The 19365-nt window shown below is 51.0% G+C and overlaps 1 protein-coding gene across 1 annotated transcript in view; it reads right to left on the reverse strand.

The window, feature by feature from the left end:
• The window catches only part of LOC140408454 (uncharacterized), an 83140-nt gene that overhangs the window by 15324 nt on the left and 48451 nt on the right, over positions 1-19365 (reverse strand). The window contains exons 4-5 of the mRNA XM_072495680.1: positions 17074-17136; positions 3863-4005 (exon numbers count right to left, since the gene is read on the reverse strand). Of these exons, the coding sequence (XP_072351781.1) occupies positions 3863-4005; positions 17074-17136 (206 nt within the window). The remainder of the gene's footprint in view (positions 1-3862; positions 4006-17073; positions 17137-19365) is intronic.

Here is a 19365-nt window from a genome sequence, read left to right on the forward strand (position 1 = left end):
CTCATTCTAGTAGCAGCCAGCTTGGAGCACAGAGCTCACAGCCTGCAACACAGACATTCACCATGTGCTGAGTGCATCACCTGGTTAGGACTAGGCAAGGGTCAACAGTTAAAGCTGGTATTGCATTTACCCACAGTTCAAGTATGTTAATATAGTTAACCTTATAATAAAATAGACTTGCACCACTTCCAAGTTGGTGACCTGTTTGTGGTCCAGAACACCCAACACATCAAGGGTATTTAGAAAACATTTACAATAGGTTACATATAATTGAGAATTATTTGTGACTGTTAAGAAACACCTTTTGCATTATCAGGATAATCTTGCACAGCAAGCATTCTTTAGATCAATAAAATTTTGGCTGCCTTTGGCTCATTTTAATAAAACATTACCCTGGCTTTCCTCTGACTTTACTTGTCTACTAGAAAGGTCACAGCAGCATCTGCCATAACCTCTACACCATAGAGCTAGCTGCAGGGCGTTACAGAGGACAGTTGACTCTGCAGCAGTTCAGGGAAACCTGCAAAGCAGCACAATCAAGTATGGGACTGTTTTTAGCCTTTGCAAGTACTTCCCCCATTACTTTTCCCTCCCCACATTATATAATGAACTTACTTTTTCACAAAACAAAGCAACATTTTCCTATGCATATTGTTTACCACCAGAGATTCTCCCTCAAAAGGGATGCTGATTCTAAACCACCTTGTTCCCTACCTCTTCATGCGCACATACAGTCATATTGCACAAGTCTGTTGTTAATGTCACCATGGTCTTAGTTACAAAGATTTTAAAAAAAATGTTTTTATTGAGTTTTTGGTGTACAAAACAAATATAAATATGAACAAACAGGAGGAGATGAAAAAAGAGAGATAAAAAAAAAGTAAAACTGAAACTATTTACCCATAGATCAGCTTTTAATAATAATCTTTATTGTCACAAGTAGGTTTACATTAACACTGCAATGAAGTTACTGTGAACACCCCTAGTCGCCACATTCCAGCGCCTGTTCAGGTACACAGAGGGAGAATTCAGAATGTCCAAATTACCTAACAGCACATCTTTTGGGACTTGAGGGAGGAAACCGGAGCACCCGGAGGAAACCCATGCAGACGCAGGGAGAACGTGCAGGAGTCGAACCTGGTACCCTGATGCTGTGAAGCAACAGTGCTAACCACTGTGTTACCGTGCTTATGTGTTGGTATATCGTTGTTTTGTAAATTGTTGGATACAAAATGTGAAAATTAACTGTGAGTTCGCCATATAGGTGAGCTCCTGCACTCTGGAGTTTCTCTTTGTTTCTCCGGAGTCGCCATGTGTCGCCTGTTGTAGCCAGCCTAATGCTCTCCAATCCTTCTTCACCTCACTCCCCCTCATGGTATCTTCTCTCCCCCCCTGTCTTCTTTCTCCTCCCTACCCTGTAGCTAATTCTCCCCCTTCCCCTTTCTCCCTGTTTCTCTCCCTAGTTATCCCTCCATACCCGTTGACAGCACCCCCCCCCCCCCCCCTTGCCAGGCACTTACCCCTTGTGGGGGACGCACGCGGCCTCTCTTGCGTGAATCCCGGTGCTAGCTACCTCGCTAGTGTGGTGGCCACCCCTCCCGGGGCTTGTTGTACATCCTCCCGTTGCCTGATCTCTGGGCTCCCTGTCCGCTACTCCCCTCACCTCCCCCTGTGCTTTGCTGTACTCGCTCATCCTTCCCTCTATTATTGCTCCCGTCCCCAGAATGAGGCAGTGTTCTCCTGTGTAAAGTGGTCACTGTGGCGATGGTTTATTGTTAGCTGTACAGAATAAAGGGACAAAATTTTTTTAAACACTGTACTGTTAGACCCTCATTCTGCGGGCTCTTCATCGCTGCCCTGCTGCCACTTTTCCAGTCCGTTCTCTGTGAAGAACTTGTCCGTGTCCACAGGGACTGTGAAAATGTGCTCCCTGCCTTGGTGCGTGACCCAAAGATTGGCTGGGTGCAGCATTCCAAAACCCACGCCGTTTCTGTTCCACGCGACCTTCGCTTTATTAAATTCAGCCCGGCATTTGGCCAGGTCAGCCCCAATGTCCTGATAAATCCGGAACTTGTCATCTTCCCAGCTGCAGTTTTTGGACTGCCTGGTCCAACATAAGATTCTTTTCCGGCCCTGGTACTGGTGCATCTTTGCAATTATCGCCCTCGGCTGTTCTCCACTTTTGGGCTTTGGTCGGAGCGACCGGTGTGTTCTGTTGATTTCTAGTGGATTGGGGCAGCTTTCTCTCCCACCAGGTTGCCCAGTATTTGGGCTATATAGTCTGTGGGATTCCTACCTTGAATCCCCTCCAGTAGGCCCGCGATTCGTAGGTTTTGCCGCCTCGATCGATTCTCCTGCTCGTCGACTTTTCCTCTTGGGTTCCCTTGTGTCGCGACCAGCCTTGCCACCCCCTTCTCCAGGGCGACGATCCGATCGCCCTGGTCAGTTGCAGCCCTTTCTAGTTCTTTAATTGTTGCCTCCTGGGCTTCCAGTTGCTTTTCGGCTTTGGCCAGGGCCACCTGCATGATCACCCAGAGCTTCGGTCACCGCACGCTTCACTGCAGCTTTTATGTCCGATTTTGTTTCTTCTCAATGTTCCCTCAATTCTCTTGAGGGAAACATCCTCCGCCAATCCCCTGGTGTGGGGTGGAGGGATAGTGGGTAGTTGGGGGAGGCGTCTTGTGTGGCGGATTGGTCTCTCTCGCTCTGGCGAAGTTTGAGTTTCGCCGCCTTGTGCATCGGCCGGTTCAGTCATTTGCTGTTTAACAAGGCTTTTCCCACTCCTGGGGCGAAATTCTCTGGAAACAGCGCGATGTCCGCCGACTGGCGCCCAAAACGGCGCAAATCAGATGGGCATCGCGCCGCCCCAAAGGTGCGGAATGCTCCGCATCTTTGGGGGCCGAGTCCCAACTTTAAGGGGCTAGGTCGGCGCCGGACGAATTTCCGTCCCGCCAGCTGGCGGAAAAGGCCTTTGGTGCCCCGCCAGCTGGCGCGGAAATGACATCTCCGGGCGGCGCATGCGCAGGAGCGTCAGCGGCCGCTGACAGCTTCCCACGCATGCGCAGTGGAGGGAGTCTCTTCTGCCTCCGCCATGGTGAAGACCGTGGCGGAGGCGGAAGGGAAAGAGTGCCCCCACGGCACAGGCCCTCCCACGGATCGGTGGGCCCCGATTGCGGGCCAGGCCACCGTGGGGGTACCCCCCGGGGGCCAGATCGCCCCACGCACCCCCCAGGACCCCGGAGCCCGCCGCGCCACCTTGTCCCGCCGGTAAGGTAGGTGGTTTAATTTACGCCGGTGGGACAGGCATTTTAGCGGCGGGACTTCGGCCCAAACGGGCGGGGTGGCCCGCCAACTGGCGCGGCGCGATTCCCGCCCCCGCCGAATCTCCGGTGCAGGAGACTTCGGCAACCGGCGGGGGTGGGATTCACGCCAGCCCCCGGCGATTCTCCGACCCGGCGGGGGGTCAGAGAATCTCGCCCCTGGTCTCCACTCGTCCTCTGGATTGGCTATTGTTTCCTCCTTCTGAGCTTTGTTAATGGTGTGGGGATGATTTGAGTTGTTTGTGGGCATTTCTCGGGCAAAAAGTGCTTATTTTTCAGGTTTGTGGGAGGAGAGCTATCTGATGTGCGATTTATCAGCACATCCCTGTTACCGGAAACAACCGTTAGTTACAAAGATGGCTGTTTTCGAGTACTTTATGATGAAATGGCAAATACTCTTTAAAATGTCAAATTGTAAGAGTATTCAACTCTAGATATTTCATCACTGTCCGATGTAACATATGTTTTTGAGGCTGTGTCTCCAGAGTAATGTGCACTATGCAAAATATGATTAATTATACAACTGAATGGTTTTACTTTACCTCCAAGTAAACTTTGGAATCAGACTTTTTGATTGACCTATGATATTTTCTAAATATACAACGGTATCTTGAGACCGGCGACTTCTTGCAAGTTTTAGAGGCGTGTTCCCACTTATATCTTCAGTTTCTAATTCTACTCCATTCTGCAATATGAGAGAAAAATAATTAAAGGATTTCCAAGCAAAGGTACCAATGATACAATAAAAACAAAAGTAACTTTTGAAGACAGTGGCTTAGTGGTAATTGGGAAGATGGTGGTGTCGTGGTAATGTCACTGCACCAGTAACCTAGAGGCCGAGGCTAACGCTCTGGGAATGCGGGTTCAAATCTCACTGTGGTGGCTGGTGGAATTTAAATTTGATTAATAAATCTGGAATGTAAAGCTGGTGTACAGTAATGGTGACTATGACAAATATTATTGATTGTTGTGAAAACCCACCTGGTTCACTACTGCCCTGGTTCACTAATCTGCCATCCTTACCAGGTCTGGCCCCTGTGTGACTCCTGACCTACAGCAATGTGGTTGAATCTGAACTGGCCTAGCAAGTTACTCAGTTCAAGGGCATGGGCAATAAATGTTGGCCTTGCCAGTAACACCCACATCCCATGTGAAAATAAAGACATTTCAATTAATATTCCATTTTCTATAAATCATCTATTTATTATTTCCCATTTGTGTTTTTGTACAGATGTTTGCAATATTTCTGGTTGCAGCTGGGAAAGCTGGACAGGTTTTGAGGGTCACAACGGTCCCCGAGGTATTTCATGTTGTACATGTGACAAGTTTTAGCATAGGTGAACATTGAATTCTATAAAATGACATATAAATATATTTATAAATGTTAACCAAAATGGAAATAACATCCAAGACTGATTCCTGGTAGTCAGGTGCTGAACTGCTCCAGGCATTTAGCTGTATATTGTAGCATTTTATGTCATGCCCAAAACGGATTACCACCTATGCAAACAGGAAGGAATGGCGCCTGCTAGACATAATACAATACTCCCATTGAACAAGCCAGCAGTATCTGTTCACACCAGTATCTGAAAGGCACAGCCCAATGAGTAAGTCAATAATTCTTTGATTTCACATACCACTTTCCATACAACCTTGTTAGATTTTCTTAATTTTGCCCATTTGGAATCTTGATAGGGTTCATATATGCTAAACATGCATGCTCCCTCCAGGAAACACAAATGAAGTCAATAGTAAAAGGGCGGAATTTTCCGAGAAAATAGCAAAGTGTAATTTTTCAATGGGAAAATCAGTGCGAATCCTGCCAGTCCCAGCGGTATGATCTGATCCACAATTTTCAGGTACTTTGAAACTTTTTTTCCCCTCATGTGAAAAACGCCACACCTGAGTCACAAAGGAGCAAATTTTCCATTTGAGAGACTAAGTGCTGACACCAGGACTGAACCGTGACGTTGTACGTGGACGAAAACGGTGTCAATCCAGAACGATTCAGGTCCAGTTAATGGGCTAACACTGGCGCCACATAGAACTCGTGCAATTCCAATGCATGCCCACCCTCTCCCCAGCCAAGATGATGGCCCTGATTGCGCTGGAGCACACCCCATCCTGTTTATAGGTCTTCTGGGGCCAGAGGGTATCTCGGGGGGTGGCACCGATAAGACCTGTGACACTAAGTTCCCACTGGGCAGTCAGCGGCGTGCGCAGCGCATGACCTTGCAGGCTGCGGCAATGGCGGTCTGTTGCCGACCACCCCAACCCCATGGCGCACCTCCAAGCTGTCTGCCACTACTCTCTGCGGCCTTGGTTCATGACCCATGGCCAGCGGCACAACTATCAGCATAGTATAGCGATGTTCGACACTGTTTGTACCCCCTTCTGTACCTTCAGCAACCATGTCTCCTGTGCCCCGATTTGAAATACCACAAGTGAACCTCGCCATGGGTAATTCCTCCTGGCGGAGACGGAGCATCGCAGAAGTCCCGTTGATGATATGCCAACAACCTTTACTGAACAATTTGCTGCCCACGCTGGCATGTACAGCGTGGAATGCATTCACACCGCTGTCGAGGGACCGGAGCATGGCATTCCGTTTGGCACACGGCACCAACCTCGATTTTCAGCTGACGCCAAATTCTCGGTCCAATCGGGTTTCCCGATTCCGGCGTCAGTTGACGGAGAATTCTGCCCAAAGTGTCTGATTCGCCCGCCTTGGAGGCAATCTGAGCTTTTCAATCAAGGGGGCGCTACATTTAAACAGTTCCACAGTACTTGCTATCATTCAAGCAAAGAGGATGGCAGCAAGGAAACCTGCACCTCGATTTTCAGAGAAAGACCTCGGCTGTTTGCTGGATGCTGTGGATGAGGGGCGGGCGACAATATACCCTCATTCTAGCAGGACGTCCTCCAACAAAGTGTCAATTCCGACATGGGAGACTTTCGCAGGACTGGTTGGTGCCAGCAGCCTGACCAAGAGGACGGATGTTCAGTGTAGAAAATAAATGAATGATCTACTCCGATCAGCCAAGTTAAGTGATCCCTTTCTTATCTCTGCACTGCACCCTTCTATTGCCCTCCCAGAATGTCACCTCGATCTCACATGCTGCCAACTTGCAGGATCCAGCACATGATATCCCGCAACCATCCTCAAACCTACCTTGGCACTCCTCAACACGACCCCCTCCCCCACCCCGCTTAAGTGCAGTGCCCACACATGCCAGGTATCATCAACAGGTGACCCGCCAGATACCAGCTTACATTATCCCCATTTGTGCTCCTGCAGGAGAAGCTCACCCACAACTGTCGTGAGTGAGAGAAGACACTTTGTGGGATGCCCGAGCCGAAGATCCTGACTCCATTCGAGGAGAGAGCCATGGAGATCGCAGGGGAGGAGCTTGAGCGGGCCTGCGCTGATAGCAAGGTGGGGCTATGACAGAAAAGTGAGGAGCCAATGAACCTTTATCCAGATGACCAATCTCAAGTGAGTTCTGAGAAGTCCAAACCCTTGACCAGGCCATGTATTAAAACCATGTCCCTTGCCTTGCAGGAACATCAACTGAAGACTCTGGACTATCTACCAGCAGTGCTCCACCATCCACCCTCAACATCGCCTCAGAGAAGATCTCGGAGGAGACACAGCAGAGGTGTCATGGCTATCACTGCACCATCCACCATCATAGAGGCACCTAGCTTCTGGATTACTTTCTGGTAAGCACCACACAGCTTATGATGCGCAACAGGTGGAGGCAGGAACGTCGCAGGAATCGGGCAGCCAGAGGCCTGCTGGATCTTGGGATGCAGATGCTGTGCCTCTGAACATGTTCATCCCTTTGGTGCTGGAGATGCAAAGGGAGAGCCGGGAATACCAAGAGTTGTCAGCGAAATTCCTGTGGCTGCAAGGCGGAATGGAGGAGTCCCAAAGCCTTCTGTCCCAGGATATATTGCCAGCAATGTTGGCACCGAGGCCAACACTGCAAGGGTGGCATCTACAGTGGAAAGCCTTTGGCAAGAGGTCAGATCTATGATGGGAGGACACTGAAGTATGGCTCAGTCCCTGAGGACCATGGCTGAGGGGTTCAACTCGTGCTGCAGACCATGGCAGACCTCCAGGACTGGTAGCGCCAGATGACATTAGGCTTCTGGGGTTCACTCCAGCTGCCCCTCCATCCCATGGAGCAACCCAGGGACCCACGTGCACCCAGAGGGACGAAGATCTGCTGGAGCACCTCATGGAACCTTCCACCCAGGGGACTCTGGGAGAGCCCAGTCAATCTGAATCCCTTAACCTGAGACTGGCACAACTCAGGCACATCCGGCAGAGATTTTTAATGAGGCAAGAGAAGGGTGATGGGGATAATGTGATTGAAGTTGTGTACATGGACTTCCAAAAGGCATTTGATGAAGTGTCACATAACACACTTCTCAGCAAAGTTAAAGCGCATGGAATTAAAAAGACAATTGCAGCATGGTCACTGAGTGGTGGGATTGAGCACCCGCCAGCCTTAAAATTGAGGCTGGATGGGAAAAGGGCCTTAACAGGAGCATAGGTAGGCTTCAAGTCCGAGGTCTTGTTTACCCCACAGTAAAATTGCAGCTGGATCAGTATGGACTGGATCGTGGTGGGAATCCCATCCATGCTATTTTATATTCTCAGCCCCGCCTCAGAACCTGCCTGGGTGAGGGACGGTAAAGTTCTGGCACAACAGTTGAAATTATGTTCAAAATTAATCCAGCATTTGTTCTGATAGATTTAAAACATTTTTATGCAACTGCCCTTTTGTCACACAAAGCATTCAGAGTACCACATAGTACACAGAATTGGAAGCTACTTTGTGACATTGGTTGGAAATTGGTTGCGAGGTAGAAGACGTCGGTTTCGGATAACAGGAATGAAGTCTGATTTTACAGCGTGTAGACTGTGGTAAACCACTGTGTTTCTATATTAAGGGTTGTACGGTAGAACCTGCACTACAGGTTCACCTGGGCCCCTGCATGCTAGCTCCGCCCAGGAGCCGGGTTATAAATATGCGTGGCCTTCAGCTCGCAGCCATTTAGTCAGCTGTTACAGGAGGCCACACTTCAGAGATTAATAAAGCCTCAGTTTGAATTCAACTTCGTCTCCAGCCAAATTGATCGTGCCTCAATTTATTAGTCTCTGATTCAGAAGATGGACCTCCGGATTAAACCAGATCGACTGCAGCTGGACCCACACGCAAGCGACGCCAGAAAGGACTTTCAGCACTGGCTAGCTTGTTTTGAAGCGTATATCAACGCGGCGCCAACCCCTGTTCCAGAGGCTCAGAAGATTCAAATCTTGTACTCCAGACTCAACTCTAAAATCTTCCCCCTGATCCAGGATGCGCCCAATTACGCTGACGCTATGACTCGACTCAAAGAGAGTTATGAGCAGAAGACGAACCTGCTCTTCGCCAGACATGCGCTCGCAACGCGTACTCAACTACCTGGTGAGTCAATCGAGGACTTCTGGAGGGCCCTGATCCCATTAATTCAAGACTGTGACTGCCAGGACATTACAGCTAAGGAGCATTCAGATCTCCTTATGAGGGACGCTTTTGAAACTGAGATTGGGTCCGATGTTATCAGGCAGCGGCTCCAAGAAGGGGCCATACGCGACCTCGCAGAGACTAAAACACTAGCGCTTTCCATGACGGTCGCCCTGCGCAATGTACAGTCCTAGGCCCCCAACCGCGCGGCCCACTCCTCCTACGCTTCATGGGCCCCACAGGCAGCTGCCCCAGCGGGTGTGCTACCCACCCAGTACGCATGCGCTATGCGACAGCCAGTGATCTCTGGGGGACCCCGATGCTATTTTTGCGGCCAACAAAGACACCCCCGCCAATGCTGCCCGGCCCGCTCTGCCCTTTGTAAGGCCTGCGGGAAGAAGGGCCACTACGCAGCGGTGTGCCAGGCCCGCTCAGCGGCAGCATTCGCTCCCACCCCCCCCAGTCACGGATAATGGGCGCTGCTATCCTCCCCTCCTCCCCAGGCCATGTGCGAGCAATGGGCGCCGCCATCTTCTCCCCCGCACAACACGTGCGTTTCATGGGCGCCGCCATCTTGCTCCACCCCCGCAACGTGTGTTCCATGGGCGCCGCCATTTTGTGACCACCAGGACCTCCGGGCGCCGCCATCTTGTCCACCCCGCAGCACACGGAGACCAACGGCGTTTCAGTACCCCGATGCAGCGGCTGCCTCACTACCCGACGATCAACCACGACTCGCATCCATGGTAATCGACCAGTCCAGATCACACACTCTGACCAACGCATCCACCAGCGTGAAAGTCAACGGCCACGTGACCTCCTGCCTACTGGACTCCGGGTGCACCGAGAGCTTTGTACATCCAAATATGGTAAGGCGCTGCTCCCTTAAGGTACACCCTACCAATCAAAGTATCTCCCTGGCCCATGGATCCCATCGCGTAGCGATCCGGGGGTACTGCATGGCCACGCTCACAGTCCAAGGCGTAGAGTTCCACGGTTTTCGCCTTTACGTCCTCCCTAACCTCTGCGCTGCACTTATCCTTGGCCTGGATTTTCAGTGCAACCTCCAGAGCCTGACCCTTATATTCGGCGGACCCTTACCACCCCTCACTGTGTGCGACCTCGTGACCCTAAAGGTCGGTCCTCCTTCCCTCTTTGCCAATCTAACTTCAGATTGCAAACCCATCGCCACCAGGAGCAGACGGTACAGCACCCAGGATAAGGCCTTCATCAGTTCCGAGGTCCAGCGGTTGCTTCAGGAGGGAGTCATCGAGGCCAGCAACAGCCCCTGGAGAGCTCAAGTGGTAGTGGTTAAGTCTGGGGAGAAAAATCGAATGGTCGTGGACTACAGCCAGACCATCAACAGGTACACGCAGCTCGAGGCGTACCCCCTCCCACGCATATCTGACATGGTTAACCAGATTGCACAGTACCGGGTCTTCTCAACGGTGGACCTGAAATCTGCTTACCACCAGCTCCCCATCCGTAAATTGGACCGGCCATACACCGCCTTCGAGGCAGACGGCCGGCTATATCACTTCCTTAGGGTCCCCTTCGGCCTCACCAATGGGGTTTCGGTCTTCCAAAGGGAGATGGACCGAATGGTCGACCGGAACGGCTTGCGGGCCACGTTTCCGTACCTAGACAATGTGACCATCTGAGGCCATGATCAGCAGGACCACGACGCCAACCTTGCTAAATTTCTCCGCACCGCCACTCTCCTCAACCTCATATATAACAAGGAGAAGTGTGTGTTCCGTACAAACCGCTTAGCCATCCTCAGCTACGTGGACCAGAACGGAGTTTTGGGGCCCGATCCCGACTGCATGCGCCCCCTCATGGAGCTTCTCCTCCCCCACTGCCCCAAGGCACTCAAACGCTGCCTGGGGTTCTTCTCGTATTACGTTCAGTGGGTCCCAAACTATGCGGACAAGGCCCGCCCACTCATACAGTCCACTGATTTTCCCCTGACGGCCGAGGCTCAACAGGCCTTCGCCCGGATCAGAGCTGATATTGCCAAAGCTGGAATGCACGCTGTAGAAGAAACACTTCCTTTCCAAGTAGAAAGCGACGCATCGCATGTCGCCCTTGCCGCCACCCTCAACCAGGCAGGCCCGTGGCATTCTTTTCCCGCACCCTCCATGCCTCCGAAATTCGGCACTCATCCGTCGAAAAGGAGGCCCAGGCTATCATTGAAGCTGTGCGACATTGGAGGCATTACCTGGCCGGCAGGAGATTCACTCTCCTTACTGACCAACGGTCGGTAGCCTTCATGTTCAACAACACGCAGCGGGGCAAGATAAAAAATGACAAAATCTTGTGCTGGAGAATCGAGCTCTCCACCTATAACTACGAGATTAAGTATCGCCCTGGTAAACTCAACGAGCCCCCAGATGCCCTATCCCGAGGTACATGTGCCAGCGCATAGGTAGACCGACTCCGGACCCTGCACGACAGCCTTTGTCATCCAGGGGTCACTCGGTTGTACCACTTCATTAAGGCACAAAATTTGCCCTACTCCATCGAGGAAGTAAGGACGATCACCAAGGACTGCCAGGTCTGTGCGGAGTGCAAACCGCACTTATACCAGCCGGACCGCGCGCACCTGGTGAAGGCCTCCCGCCCCTTCGAACGCCTCAGCGTGGATTTCAAAGGCCCCCTCCCCTCCTCCGACTGACACACGTATTTCCTCAGTGTGATCGATGAATACTCCCGTTTTCCCTTCGCCACCCCATGCCCCAACATGACGACTGCCACCGTCATTAAAGCCCTTAATTCCATCTTCACTCTGTTCGGCTTCCCCGCCTACATCCACAGTGACAGGGGATCCTCATTCATGAGTGATGAGCTACGCCAGTTCCTGCTCAGCAGGGGTATCGCCTCCAGCAGAACGACGAGCTACAACCCCCGGGGAAACGGACAGGTAGAAAGGGAGAATGGGACGGTATGGAGGGCCGTCCAGCTGGCCCTACGGTCCAGAAATCTCCCGGCTTCCCGCTGGCAAGTGGTCCTCCCTGATGCACTACATTCCATTCGCTCATTACTTTGCACTGCTACTAACAGTACACCGCATGAACGTCTTTTTGCCTTCCCCAGGAAGTCCACATCCGGGGTATCACTCCCAACTTGGCTCACAGCTCCGGGAACCGTGCTTCTCCGTAAACATGTGCGGCTCCACAAGGGGACCCGTTGGTAGAAGGGTGCACCTGCTCCACGCAAACCCACAGTACGCCTACGTGGCATTCCCCGACGGCCGCCAGGATACTGTGTCCCTCAGGGACCTGGCACCAGCAGGTTCCGCCCCCACACCACCCCCATCGCCCCCGGCGCCACCCCCCCCCCCGCCGCCCCCATCACCCCCCCTAGGACTGTCCGTCCTCCCCCTGCCCACCCCCGTTGATGAAGAGGATTTTGGCACGCTCCCGGAGTCAACTTAGACCACGACAGCACCAACATCACCGGCTCCACTTCATCGATCCCAGAGGACGATCAAGGCGCCGGACCGGCTGAACCTTTGACCGGCCCACCGGATGACCAGAGACATTTTTTTTCACTGTTCTGTAAATATTAAAGATTGCGAATTGTATATAGTTATCCACCACCCCCGCCGGACTCAATTTTAACAGGGGGTGAATGTGGCAAACCACTGTGTTCCTATATTTAAAAAAGAATTTTTAAAAAAAAATTCTCCTTTTTCACATTTTCTCCCACATTTACACCCATCAACAAGAAACAATAGTTAGCAAGATATGTCAATCCCCATAATAACAACGATCCCATCTGCCCACCAACCCCCAAACCTCAGCCCACATGTTTACAGCAACAATTGACAAAAAGGAATCAGGGATTACCCATAGTCACCCTTAATCTACACAGTCCCCCTCCCCCCCCCCCCAACTAATGTTCGATGTTATCCAGTTCTTGAAAGTGCATAATAAATAGTGCCCATGACTTGTAGAACCCCTCCGAGCTTCCCCCTCAGTTCGAACTTAACCTTCTCAAGGGTCAAGTATTCCAACAGGTCCCCCCGCCACGCCAGGGCTGTGTTCCTATATTAAGGGTTGTACGGTAGAACCTGCACTACAGGTTCACCTGGGCCCCTGCATGCAGGTTCCGCCCAGGAGCCGGGTTATAAATATGCGTGGCCTTCAGCTAGCAGCCATTTTGTCAGCTGCTGTAGGAGGCCACACTTCAGAGACTAATAAAGCCTCAGTTTGAATTCAACTTCGTCTCCAGCCAAATTGATCGTGCCTCATAGACAAACTATTTTCTCCGGTGAAGGGCTGCCGGTCTGCGGTTCCCCTCCAGTCTTTTCCAAATCCCGGTGGTTGTGGGCCGCTTTCTTTGGGGGGGTGCGGGGGCAACAGAGACAGAAAACACACAGTTTTAGGTAGTCAGACACATGCAGCACAGTGGGTGATAGCTGGTGGCTTTCGTGGCCAGGACACCCAGCCATGGCGGCCGGTATGAGTGCTGGCAGGTGGTGCAGGGTGGGGGTTCGGTTGCCCCAGGTGGGGGTGGGGGGAGCCGGGTTGTGGGTGTATTAGATTGGGGATGGTGCCGGGGCACAGTTCTGCCTCCCTAAGGAGGTTGTGCAGTTTTTTGTGGCACAATGGCCGATCCTGCTGGTGTTGTCCACAGTGCTCATGACCATGCCCACCTGAGCCTAAGCTCAGTGAACGGTGGCGGGTGGCAACCTCCTTCCCATCCCAGGGTACAGGGTGGCCTGCCTCTCCTCCACGGCGTCCAAAAAGGTCTCAGCATTAGTGAACCGGGTGACGCTCTCCTTGCTGCCATCTTGTTGGCTGGGATGAATGTGTGTGTGGAGTGGAGTGCTTATTTGTGGCTGCAGCTCGTCAGCCTCTCGAGTGTCAATCAGATCGGCTGTGCCTGAGATTAAGTTCGGGTCAATCCCGACTCGCAATCCCCGCAGCAGAGCAGCGGGCACCGGACTTGGTTGGTGGGTCCGGAGAGAGGCAGAGGTCGGTATCAGGTGAACAAGTGAGACCCAGCTTAGTTGGGGGTTCGCCATGGCATGAATGTCGCCACCCCCAGCTCTACCCCAACACCCCTCCCACACCGCCCCCCTCCACCACCACCCCAACCTGCGAACTAATCATGCGTCATGTAAATGTCTTGCAGGATCTCCTGGCGAAGAGGCGGGCCCCTCTGGTGTACCGACCCTAACCAGAACCCCAACCCCAAGTGGAGAACAGCACTCGGTGTGGGCGGTGGCCGAGGCCAGGACAGGGCTGACATGGCACAGATCCAGAGGGAGGTGGTGCAGTCACTGGCTGATGTGACACAGACCCAGAAGATGATGGCACAGTCACAGCGTGATGTGGGCACAGTCCCAGCCCAGAAAGAGGTGGTCTACTCCCTGTGCTCCATGGCCGCAAGTATCGAGACCCGGGTCGAGACGGGAGCAGGCTTCCAGGACTGGCAGCGCGAGGTGGCGAGGAGCCTCAGGAGTTCACTCCGCTTGCACCCCGGCCCCATCGCGTAGCCTGGGGGCCATTGGACACCCTGAGGGAGGAGGAGGTAATGGGGCCCGTGCTGGTGACTCCCGCAGGGGAGGTGCCGAACACCACAGCGCCTCGGACTCTCCCCCTCCTGTCCCTGGTGCACCTGATGAACAGCGGGAAGACGGGGTGGCACCACACACCTGGGAAACCTGAACAGCAGCCGGGCCCATCAAGGCCGGTCGTCCCAGAAGTTGGCCATCAAAGGGGACCCAAGTCAAAGGGTGGGAATTGCAGCAGGCCGGCTCCACTCGATATATTGCCTGGGGATCCATCTAGGCATAGCATTCGGGCCGTAAGGCCAGAAAGGTGCCAACCAGTTAAGTTGGCACATGTGCAGCACATAGTATAGCGATAGGGGTTAGGGCACAAACCTGTATATATGTATGTTCACATCGCACAATAAACACAAGTTCACAACATTTCAACTAGTGCTCAGTCAAAAGGGTGTGAGGCATGGTCTGGTCTGAGCTGGCTGCAGAGGGGGCATGGGGAGTGAGGAGGGGGGTGGAGATGTTGGGGTTGGGCGTGGGCCAGGGACCCCAATTCAGCCAGTGCTCACTGCTTTGATGCCACACACCCCCAGCCACTCCGTCCCCACCATCACCACCCAAGGGTTCAGTGGGACCCTGTGATGGAATGGCCAGCTCACATGCAGGGATCACCCAGGTGGATGGTGCAAAGTGCTACCGTGGGCACGGGTCAGACATTGTCAAATGGTGCGGAGCACCAAAGCTCATCGCAGAGCGGGTTGTCATCAACCTTAATTGCATGGTCCAGATCATGCCGGGGGGTGCCAGCTGGTTGGCGGGGGCGGGGGGGGGTGGGGGGGGGGGGTGAGGAGTTGATGGGGTTGTGGGGGGGGGGGGGGAGGGTGGAATGCATAGCTGGTGGGGTCGGGGACCCATAAAACCGGTGTCATTCTGCACAACTACGGGCCACTGTGGGTGTTCAGTGTGGTGCACAGTGTTATGGGCCAGGGTTTAGAGAACCCCAAAGTGTATCATGGAGTTCACCTGACCCACAACTTTAAATAGATTGTGGTATGGGGAGCACACGGCCCACTCTACAGGTGTGGTACAGCAGAAATGGAAAAGTATTTTTTAAAGCAAAAACAATGTTTATTCTATGAACTCAAGTTAACCTTTTTAAAACATACAGTGAACATCTTAGCAACCATCAATTCAAATACAACCCCCAAAGAATACAACACTAAGTAATTCTTACTTTCCTTTTAACATCCATAAGACTTAAAAACAACTTTTAACAGAAAGACATCCGGCTTAACTTCACTACAGAGAACAGTCACCATGTTGAAATCAGCAAATGGTCACTCATAAGCTTGCAGAGATTCACACACATCCTGCTGTGATTGCAGCTTCTCCAAAACTAAAATGAAACCAAAACACACCCTGCAGCAAAAAGCCTAAAGCGACAGTAAAAAGCTGACAGACAGCCCAGCTCCACCCACTCTCTGACATCACTGCAGTAGTAAACACCCATTTTTTAAAGGTACTCTCACTACAGATATTTATATACACACCCATTATAAGCACCCATTTCTTAAAGGTACTCTCACAATGACAATACCAAGATGGTAATCTAGCAGGCCACGGCAATGGCGATCCATGGCTGGATACCCTGGTCCCGTGAGGGGGGGGGTCACCCTGACCGCATGGCCCATCCCCTGCTCACCCCCTTCACTGCCCGCTGCCCTCCCCGGGCCTGGCAGACATTTCATAGAATTTACAGTGCAGAGTGCACTGGTGCACTGGTCCCCCCGCCCCTGCCAGCGAGTGGCAGGACAGGAAGCCCACGGTTGCGCCTATGCATGTTTTACCTCCCCTCTCTCCCTCATTGACCATGGTGTCTGGTTCCCAATTTTTGAAACCACAAATGAAACTTGCCATCAGTAATTCCTCCCAGCGGACGCAGTGCATCACGGAGGCTGCAGAGAATACTGGGTCAGGCCCGTTAATGATATGCGAACGGTATTTACTGTACGTGCGTTCCGGAATGCATTGTTGCGCTGTCGAGGCACCGGAGCAGGGCTTTCTGTCGTGCGCTCGCACCCGCTACAATTTTGGCTTCACGACCGATTCCCCGCCCAATCACCTTTCCCGATTTCGGCCGAAGGAGAATCCTGCCCCCGTACTCATTTCTAGAACAACATTTCTTAATGAGTTACAGATTTATTTTCTATATAATAGCATGTCAGATGATACCCACCTGGTCTGAATGAGGGCAGCTATTCTTGGCTGTTACTCATGTTCAGTTCTCAATCCCCTAATTTTTGTGTTGGTCACCATTTTCAATGAAGCTGCTTAATTAAAGTATTCTGGTGCACAATTCCGCAGTTATAAGTGAGTTACACTTCCAAACAGAAATGTGTGAACAATTAACAATATTTGATATATGCTTACCTCAGGATTTGGGTTGCACCACTAACCCAGCACATGCATTCGATCTTAAATGCTAAAAAAAACTGGTTGGATTGGTTCACTAACTTTGGCAATTCTTTTTCAAATTTGAATGCTATAATATCTTCTATTGCGAGATTCATTTTTCTTAACTAACAGATACTTAATCATGTTGCAGAATGTTGTTTCATCAGATGCAATGACCTAAACTTGTCCAGATCTTTGATGTACCACACTGAGCAGGTTTAACTTGAGCAGCACCAGCGGAAATGTTTCCATTCTTCTAACCTACCTGCTCACAGAGCAGCTGGACTGTGAGGAAATCTCCGCTAAGGACGGCTAAATGCAACGGTGTCTGGAAAACAAAGATGCACATAGCAGTTTAATTTATCTGACAATTTGTTGTTCTTGAAATTTCTTTCTGTTTTAGACTAAGTTTGCTTTTTGCCAACCCACAGAGCACCTCCCGTCCATGAACCAGGCTTTTTTTGGATCCTATGCACTATGCAGTATTGCCGTGCATTGATTGACCCCCCCTTCCCTCGCTACATTTAAGTACGTAACAGCCTTTCCAATATGGAATTAATTTTCAACTACTGGACAGATATTATGGTCTGGATTTTCATGGAGTCGGAGAGACTCCATAGACCTTTGAAAATGGCACCAGGGACCCGATTCTGGGGTGCCTGACATCCCCAAATTCAACCAGCCTGGGATAAGGGTGCCAGTGGTTCAGCTGGTGCATTGTGCACTACCTATCTGGCCAGCACCATAGCAGGGATATGCATCTCCTAGTCTCCCGTAATTTCCATGGAGTTGGGCCAGCTCTTCAGAGAATCGTGGTTCACTACCCCTCAGAAGTGTCATGAACCATAGTATAAAAGAGGAAAACATTTTAAAGGTAAGTTCGGGTAAGTTCCTTACCGGTTTGCCAACCAATGCCCCTCCACTCACCCCCATACTAAAAAGGCCAACCTGTGGCCCTCTATCCACATGGCCCATCATACCATCCATGCCAATTTATGGTACTTCCAAGTCCATTCATCTAGTATACATTTTGTACAGAACTAATGAACCCTAAACTAGCATGGATGGGAAAACCTACAAAAACTAGTTGTTCATTTATAACTTTCTACTTTCTTAAAAAAACTCATTTACTACTACCCATAAAAGTAGCAATCATACAGACCTTTGAAGTTTCAATAGAAGAAACTACAAGCACTTCTTATCTCTTAATCTTGAGTGACTAAATATTGACAGGAAAGACCACAGAGAAAGAGCTGTCAATCAGGTAATGTTTTCCCTTGGGCACAGCTGTTTCAACAGACTGGTGATTTTGGGGCTCTCAGCCAAACCTCATTATGCATTCTTGGAACAAAGTTGCAGAGTACTTGGATAATTCTTACTAGCCCACCTTGACACCCCGACAACCCCTGTGGCTGCCCCCAAACTCTTTCCCAGGGTGGCAGGTTTGACACCAGTTATCGTCCACCTCCCAGGGACAAAAGTCTTGCCTTTGCAGACACGATCTCCCAAGGTGGGTGTGCCAAGCCAGGAAGTTTCCAAATTCACAAAACTCACTGATAGGAAGAAAATCCAGCAATATTATTGTGGTTAGAGCAGCTACAGAAGATCATCCCTGCCACTCCACTGATAGGAAGAAAATCCAGCAATATAATTGTGGTTAGGGCAGCTACAGAAATCATCCCTGCCACTCTGCATAAAGAAACCATTGCCAGGATGAATTTGTTCAAGATAAAGCTGTAAATTAACAGGCCCGGAACAGTAATCTTGTCAAACCACTTGCACTTAGCTGCCCTGATTCCCTCTTAGATCAGAAAACGTCTCATGCAGATCAAAACTAATTTTCTTGTTCAGCTATATCATAATCCAAATCACCATTTTGCTACTTCAGTGAAATATGCTGAAAGTCGGTCCCCATAAATAACTGATAGGGCCTTTTAGTGCCATATAACTGGATGTCTTAAAATTACAATTATTCTGTGCAGGGTGTGGTTCTGTAACCCCAGTTTTAAAATTTTATCAGATGGGCTTGTGAGAAAAGAAATCATTGTATCGATTATATTGGTTTGCCAGGCAGTAAGGGGAAAAATAATTCCAAATAATAGTGTGTATTTGCTACCTTGACTTTCCTATGTCTATTGTTTCTGTTGAAGAAGTGCAAGGCATGTATTCATACAAATTATTCATATTATCCCACTATCCCACATAATCTTGAAGATTTTTGGGATGAATTCTCTACTTCGGATGCCGGCAGGGCAATTTGATATTGAGCGGAGAATCCAGTGTCGGCGACAAAACAGGTTTGGCGCTTTCCCATGCTTCGGTCCGCCTCTGGCGTTAAAATCAGGGGGCGGGATTCTCCGAGCCTCCGCACCGGAATCGCTCTCGGCGCGGGGTTGGAGAATGGGTGTCAAACCCGTGATCGGTTCCGACGCCGCATCCGCGAATCTCAGGTCGCCGGAGAATTGCTGCGAATTGGGCGGACACGGTCGACACGGCGTCAGTCAGGGGCCATTGAAAAAGACCCCCGCGGTGACTCTCCAAAGTCAACTGGCCGAGT

Source organism: Scyliorhinus torazame, chromosome 3 (genome assembly GCF_047496885.1).
Source record: "Scyliorhinus torazame isolate Kashiwa2021f chromosome 3, sScyTor2.1, whole genome shotgun sequence".
In the NCBI taxonomy this organism is placed as follows: domain Eukaryota; kingdom Metazoa; phylum Chordata; class Chondrichthyes; order Carcharhiniformes; family Scyliorhinidae; genus Scyliorhinus; species Scyliorhinus torazame.